This window comes from Trichosurus vulpecula, chromosome 3 (assembly GCF_011100635.1).
Source record: "Trichosurus vulpecula isolate mTriVul1 chromosome 3, mTriVul1.pri, whole genome shotgun sequence".
NCBI lineage: Eukaryota > Metazoa > Chordata > Mammalia > Diprotodontia > Phalangeridae > Trichosurus > Trichosurus vulpecula.
In genome coordinates, this window is record NC_050575.1 from 33,410,677 (window position 1) to 33,418,906 (window position 8,230).

At 40.1% G+C, this 8,230-nt stretch overlaps 1 protein-coding gene across 1 annotated transcript; it reads right to left on the reverse strand.

The window, feature by feature from the left end:
* Positions 1–1,177: 1,177 nt before the first annotated feature.
* GPR132 (G protein-coupled receptor 132) lies at positions 1,178–2,233 on the reverse strand. The gene has a single exon (XM_036753008.1). The coding sequence runs from the start codon at positions 2,231–2,233 to the stop codon at positions 1,178–1,180; it is 1,056 nt and encodes a 351-aa protein (XP_036608903.1).
* Between the last annotated feature and the right edge of the window lie 5,997 nt (positions 2,234–8,230).

Consider the following 8,230-nt stretch of genomic DNA (forward strand, 5'->3'; position numbering starts at 1 on the left):
AGAGAGAGAGAGAGAGAGAGAGGACATTTCTCTGTTAGTAACTGAGTTACTGTGATAACCCAAGTGAAATGTGAAAGGGCCTGAACTAGGGTGTTGGCAATAGGAATGGAAAACCGTGCATGGCTAGCGCTGGCAGTATCTTCAAACATTGCCAACAAGCCTCACACTTTCCTGTTCTGTGCATTTCTTTATGCTTTTTCTTCCTTCCTTCTCTTCACCCACTGAATTCCTACTTAGACTTTGCAGCCCATTTCAAATGTCACCTCTTCCAGGAAACCTTCTCATCCTGGCTGGTCTTTCCTTACCACTAATAACCAACCTACTTGGTTACCACGTACCATATACCATATACCACATATCATATATAGCTGTCCAACACACTGATCATACTATGCTGAGTATTATCATTAACTGTGTCTTGTCTTTCAATAGAATGTGAGAGACAGGAGCATAGGGATTATGTATCTTCTCTAGCATTATCCTGTGCGGGCGTCAAGGAGGCTTAATAACATTTATTGAATTGAAAATACTTACAACAAATAAAGTCATTATGAGTGAATGTGAACTGACCGCCCACTCAGTGAAGGTTTGACATGTCACAATCTACAGTATCTTAAAGGTGTCAGATGCTTCTTGTTTCCCTGGGCATCTTACCTCTTATTTTCCCCATTCTGGTTATTTTGAGCTCACACTTGTTCCCGAAACCCTGCTGTTGTTGCTGTCCCGGAGGGGCTCCCTTTCTCTCTTCTGTTGCCCCATTCCTGCTAAAATCCCTTGTGCCAAGATGGAGGCAAAGCCTGATTTTCTGCCTCTGCCCACACCTCAGTTTTCAGGTTAGCACTTTTTTGCTCAAGTTGTTCCGTATGGGTGAAGTGTTCTCCCTTCACAGCTTTTAAAGCCCAAATCAAAGGATTCCTGCTATAAGAAGCTTACCCCTTACTGGTAGTAACCTTTCTCTTGGTACCTCACAGAAGTCTATCGCAGTGACCCTGTTTTGCGGACATTAGTAGGTAGAGAACAATCCCCGCAAAAAACACAGTGTTCCGCAGAACATGATTCCTTAGGTGCTGTGAAGGGAACATCTTAATCTGGCAGTTAGACTTTCCCTGCTTCTTAAAAACATAAACTCTCACAGAAGTCTGGTTGCTTTACTACAGAATTCGGGGTATCAGAAAGCTTATAAGTTTGCAGGTTCTAGTGTTAACGCCTCCATATCCTTTGAATACTTTAGGTTGATGTTGTCAGTCTTTGTGGACCACTGTTTCCATCCTTTGTGAAAATGAGACAATGCATTCCTGCAGGTCTCACTGGCTAGCATGTAGATGATGGGGTCTGCTATGCTGTGGAAAGTGCACAGGCATAGGAAAACTGCTGAAGAGGTATACATCTTGGCTTCCAAAGCACACATTTTCTCCTTTTCCACTTCATAATAAGAAAAGGCTGCAGCTTTAACAAGAATTACAAAATGATAGGGAGCAAAACAGACCAGGAAAGTGATAACTATAGAAATGGCCAAGCGCTTCGCCTTGGCCTTCTGGCGCGAGCTCAAACCTGTGCTGTTTTTGATGCTCCTGAAGATCTTATAGTTTGTGAAAATAATGATGGAGAGAGGGATGGTAAACCCTACTACAAAGCGAGAGTAGTAATAGCTAGCTATCTTCCTATCTGTTGTAAAGGCCTCAAAACAAGTTTTACTTTCTTTCATTTCAAAAACTGGATAGTGAACTAATCCCACGATAAAAAAGATTGCTATTGAAACGAACACAGCTATTTTTAGATGTCTGTACCCTCTGGATTCCAAGGCGTATGTCACAGCAATGAAACGATCACAAGAAATGCAACACAAAAATAAAATGCTGACGTAGATGTTACAGAAAAATACAAATGCAATTATCTTACAGGTCTGAAAACCCATTGTCCATTCATGATCATGCCTCACGTACACAATCCAGAAGGGTAAAGTTGCCACATAGAGCAATTCACAGATGGCCAGGCAGAAGAGGTATATGGCCAGCACATTCCCCTGTAGCACCTGCAGGAAGGAGAACCAGGCAGTGAGACAATTCATGGGAAGGCCCAGCACGCAGACACTACTGTACATTACAGTGAGGAATATCTTGCTCTCTTCAAAAGACACATTGCAGAAGTTCTGGGAGGAGTTGGATGAGGCCATGGAGGGTAGCAGGAATTTCAGATGAGTGACCTTCCTGCTGGACAAAGCAAAAATGATCATCCATGAAAATTTCCTGAAAAGAATGTATACTGTTATGATAAGCTTAGCTTTGCAGACTCCTGAAGGTGCAAGGTGACCGATAAACCAGTGACTGAGGTTCAGGGAGGAGAAGTGATTTGCCACACAGTAAGTAAGCAATGGTATTTGAACCTCCCTTCTCTAAATCCAGGATTCTTTTCACCATATAAAATATGTATACAAAATAAATACCATATGCCAAGCACTGTGCTAAGTGCTGTATAAATATTATCTTATTTGATTCTCACAACAACACTATGAGGTAGGTGCTGTTATTACCTTTGTTACAGTTGAGGAAACTAAGGCAAGCAGAGGTTAAGTGACTTGTCCAGGGTCACACAGCTAGTATCTGAGGCTGGATTTGAACTCAGGTCTTCCTGACTAGGCTCAGTGTTCTATGCATTTTTAAAAAATTTCTGTCAATCTTGTATATGAAGGGAGGAAGGGAAGGATGGAGGGATGGGGAGAAGAGAAGGAGAGGAAAGGAGAGTGAGAGAAGGAGGAGAGAGAGGAGATCGGGGTGGTGAGGAGAAGTTTATATATCCCCTCTTTCTCCTTCCCCTCCTCACTCCTTAAGTCACTGCTTCCTTTGTCTTGCCCTTTGGGTGTGGTTTTCTCTCTAGTCATCCCTCACCTCTGCTGCAGTCCCAGTTTGCTCACAGCCTTCTCCCAGCCAAAACGGTTGACTCACTTACACAAGATAGTCCAGACCCATTTTTTCCTCAATGCTTTGGGAAGATATAAACTATAAATCAAGAGTTCTCTCTTATTGGGTCTACCCCCTCACCCTCGCCCCGCCCCAATGCCGCAGAATGCTCATCCCACCAAATAAAAGAAACTATTTATCTCTAATAAATTGATATTACAGTTTAGAAAACCCCACAAACACCTACTTCTCTCTCTCTCCCTGAAGTGTTCCCCTCTTTGTCTTTCCCCGCTGTACTGGAATAATATTACAAGAACCAATAGGTCCCTTCTCTGCTCTGCTCTGCTTCTGACTCTACAGACTTGTCACCATGCCTGGGCTACCTTCTAACCCTGGAACATCCTTCTGCCCTTGTAGCTCCCTTCTCCCATTGATGAATCAGTCATCTTTCCTCCTTCTGACTCTGCTTCTCACTCCCAAGAATTTGTTGCCATGCTCCCAAATGGTAAGGAGCTATTATCAAACTGTTCTTCAACTCCCACTTTTAGCTCCCTTTTATGTATTATCTTCCTTCATTAGAATGTAAGGTCCTTGTGACAAGGGTTTGCCTTTTTTTCTTTTCTTTTTTTTTGACTTGTATTTGCATCCTTAGTCCTTAGTATTCTGCAGGCATGTGGTAAGTGCTTAATAAATACTTGTTGACTTATTCAGTAATTCAGCGGTCAATCACATTTTATCTATAGAAAGTGGCTTTTAGTATGACAGCAAAACAGAAAATAAAGCAAACTCTTAAAACACATAGATAGGTGAATAAGCAAACCTTTTCCAGGAGGAAAGAGGCAAGTTAGGAAAGGGGGAAAGTGAGGCATTACCGGCCTTTTTTCTGCCTCCCTGCGTGAGCTTAATAGGTGGATTTTGCTCAAATGTACCTCAGGACCCTGCTCAACCTTATTGCTGTTACTCTTCCCCTGCTTTTATGGCAATTGTTTTCTACAACTTCTGCTCTTCTGTTATGGTAATTAGGGTGGGACTTTTTGTTTTACTGTTTTCCCTTTTGAAGTGCTGAGGTAGTCAAGTACCTTTGAGGAGTCTTGCCTTTCAAATGAAAGGGCAAGCAAAGTAGGACTTTTTGCTGTTTTTTGTTTGAGTACTTCTCTGCACTGAGGTAACTGAGGTAACCCAGGGGCCTGAGATGTATATACCATCTGAGGTTGGTGTTTTGTTTTGGGGGCACACCCATTGAAAGAATATTGGTGACGAGGCACTCTGGGGAGCCATTGAAAGTGTCGTGTCCCCAGCGCCCCCCACCCCGCTCCCTGCCCCCGCTGGCTTTGAAAACCCAGATGGTGGTGCTTTTCTCTCTGGTAACTATGCATGTATTGCTATGATCAGACAAAAGCCTGTTTGTTGTTCTGTTTATATTTTCTGCTTGTAATTTGTGTTTGTATTTGCTCTGAAGTTCGGGGTGCTGACTTTTCCCCCTGAACTAAGTGAATGATGTATGTATGTTTAATTAAAGTGAGATTGTTAATCCCTTAAAGTTGCTTTCTTTAGAAAAGCAGATCAAAGGACCTGTGCTAGCAGCCCTTCTGTGTGCTCTTGTTGGTCTTTCACCTCCACAGCAGCTGCTAGCAACATTGTTGTTTCATCTTCCAAACTCTTCCTGTCAAGTTCATGTGTCTCTGACTGTGTCTTCTGGGCTCATGGTTAATTCCCTGATGTTGAGGGGAACACTAGAGGACTTCTACCTTGATTGACAGGTATCCATTTCCAATATCTGTATTTCTTTGGCAATCTAAGAGGACACTATAAATATGTAGCAGGTTGGACAATATGCCCCCATGTGTAGTAATTTTGTTGGAATTGACTATACTTACTTGTAAACATTTTCCTTCTGCTTGTTACATGACTTGCTGTTATGTATTTAGTTTTATCATCTCAAACTCTATGGCAATCTGAGAGTACAAATGCATATTTTCTTTCTCATGAATACATTTCACTAGATTCCCCATCTCCAGTTAATTAGGTAATGGTTATTTAATGAACTGGAGAAATCTTCATTCCCAATAATAAATACTTGATGATACCTCTTTCATCCAACCTCTTCTCTTCACTTACCTTCTCTTTACTTACTCTCATCACCTATTGACTAGTTTATCACAACATCCTCTTACTTGCCTCATATTTCTCACCATTCCAGTCCATCCTACATTCTACCAAGGTAATTTTTCTTTAATGCAGATCTGAACATGTGGCTCCCCTACTAAATTAACTTTAGTGGCTTTCTATTTACTATAGGATAAAATGCAAACTCCTCTGCTTAAAGTCCTATACAACATGGCCCCAACCCGTCTTTCCATCATTGGGCATCACTTCTTCTCCTGTGCTCTGTGAGCTAGCCAAATTGGCTGGTCCCAACCTTTGCTCTGACCAGCTCCCATGTCTATAATATCCTCCCTTCTACCACTACCTCATAGTCTCTCTTTTTCTTTAATATACAGCTCAAACATAATCTTCTGCATGAAGCTTTTCTTGATCTGTGAAATTTCTAGTGACTTCTACCCCAAGTATTTAATGGTTTTGTATTTATCCACTTTATAGTTCTTTTTCTCTCAATCTCTCTCTCCATATACATATATATATAGATATACATATGTATGTATATCTATATATATGCATACTTACATGCATACACTTGTCTCTCTCATTAGAATGAAAGCATTAGAATGCAAGTAGGAATTGTTTCATTCTTTGTACTTGTATTGCTTAGCACAGTGGCATGTAGCAGTTGATTAATAAATACTTACTAATTGATTTTTAAATATATTACATATTTCTATAAATGTTGAAATTTCCAAATGCATCATTCATTAACAAATGAAATCTAATAAACACAAAGGTTTACAAACTTAAATATACATATTTACAGCATTTTGCCAAATGAAAATTCAGAGCCAAGGTCACCTCAAACCTTTAGTATAACAATACTTGTCTGAAAACAGCTCCAAGCTAATTACCTCATTCTTGATATTGATTAAAGTAAGAAACTTCCTTATATTTATCCTCAAGAGTTAGACGTATCTCTGAAAATAAGGTATAATTAGTCCTTTTTCTTAGTTCTTGCCTTAGTAATCACAGGAAAGAAGTAATTCCAAAATACACTTTACTTGCTAGCTCCTCACAGACCCTTTATAGAATCCTCTCTATGATGTTTTTTTTTAAATAAAATAATTCTTGGCAAGTCTGATGTAAAAGTTTCTTCATTTCTTTTTTCTCCACAGATTCCTTATGGATCACAGATAAGCACATATAATTTCCCTGATACTATAGGGATATGCACTTTACAGCAAGACATTTTTTCAGCTGACATCCAATTGCTAACACAAACTCTTTTTCTCAACACATTCCATTTGACTCTTAAGGATACAATAATATTATTTATAATCTTTGAGGGAGAGCCAAGTAAAATAGATAAGACATAAGAGATTAAAACATTAGTCTCATATATTCCAGAGTTCAGCATATCATTAACAATGATACTGAGGGGAAACAAATGGTCAAAATATATTGGTGTAATCACTGATTTGGTGATATTGGGGAAATACTAACTGGTGAAGGATAGTAGGGAGATGGTAACATGGTGGATATACTGGATGAGGGCTTGTGAATTATAATATTACAAAAATACTCCTAATCCCCTGGTGTTAGCCTTAGAGCCCTGAGCAGAGCAGTAGCCTTGCTGTGGACACCTAACCAGCTGGTCAGGGGGTGTTGTTGGGAGATCAAGTATAGAGTTTAAGTAGTTTACATATGCTATGACATGTTTACTTTTTTACTTTTATTTACTTTTTATTGAGCTCATTGTTGCATTAATGAGTGCGTCTATGACCTGATGATTCTTACTGATGCTTCTCCATTCATGTAATCTACATTCCAGCCAAATTGTATTGTATCTGTCCTCTGATCTTATTCTGTTCTCTCCTGATTTTTAAAAATTTGTTTATGTGCCTTTTCCTCATGCCATAGAGGTACTTTTTATTTGTTTGTTGCTTTTATTTGTTTCTTACAAGGCCCAATTGGGGTTTTACACCCTCACACACACTTCACATTTTTCTTTTGATCTTTCTTTTGCACATAACTCACTCTTCCTTGTGTCAGACTTAATCGCATAAAATTGTAAGCTCTTTGAGATCAGAGACCATCAGTTTCTATTTCTATATTTCCAGCGTGGATTACAGGGCCTTGCACACAACTTCTTGTGCTGTTGACCACTCTTTCTCTTTATTTCATCTTCAAACTTTTCTTCTCCACCGGTTCCTTCTCTAAAGTCTATGAAAATACTCTTGTCCCTCCTTTTTTAAAACAAAGCAAAACAAAAAAAACTCTTCATTTGTGCCCACTAAACTTACCAATAATTATATCTCTTCCTCCTTTCACTACCAATCTCCCCCATCTATACTCAATGCATACCTTACCTACCTCAATTCCACTAACTCCTCATTCCCTTGCAAGCTAGTTTGCAACTCCGCACCTAGATTGAAACTGCTCTCTCCAAAGTTATCAGTGATCTCAATTGCTGAACTAAATGCCCCTTTCTACATTCAATTACTGACCAACGGTCACTAACAAGTGGGTTAGCACAAGAGCCCCGGGAGTGGCAACACCCCTTATATACCAGTCCTTCTTCCAGGCCAGCTCTCATAGCTACCATCCAGGAAAACAACTTCTGTCGAGAAAGGACCAGCCACCGTACCAACTGCCTCTTATAGGCAGGCGAGCCAGATTAAATGACACTTCAGACTTCCATGAGGGAAAATCTAGAGGCAGCGTATATCAGGCAAGTCACTCTACCACCCCTACCTTGACCACTATTTCTCTTCATATCCTGATGGAGACAGCTACAACCCTGAAACCAAGAACCTTTGGAACAGCAGGGCTTCTAGCTCCGAATCACAGCAATTATCCTAGAAAGTAACCCCTGTGGAGATGCAGCCTGGCAACTCACCCCGCAGATACTAAAGCCATAGCTATGGAAGACCCAGAAAAGAAAGCTCTCGTCACTAAAGTCCTTGGCGTTGTCAAATGATTCAACATCAGAAACTGAGATGGTTTTGTTAGTGGAAATGTCATCAAAGAAGAGGCGTGCTTTGCTGTTGCCTCCATCTGACTTGTAGCTAAAAGCTTCCATACGTGTTGTTTTCCCTGTTAGAATGTCAGTTCCTTGAAAGCAGGGATTGCCTTATTCAGAAGGAAATAGACAAATAGGATAGCTTTGAAAATAATGCATTGAATATACAAAGGAGCAAGCTAAATGTGATAGAGATTATTGACTC

Bases quoted from the DNA above. Each gene is read 5' to 3' on its own strand.
- GPR132 (XM_036753008.1), bottom strand. From the start codon at position 2,233: ATGATCATTTTTGCTTTGTCCAGCAGGAAGGTCACTCATCTGAAATTC.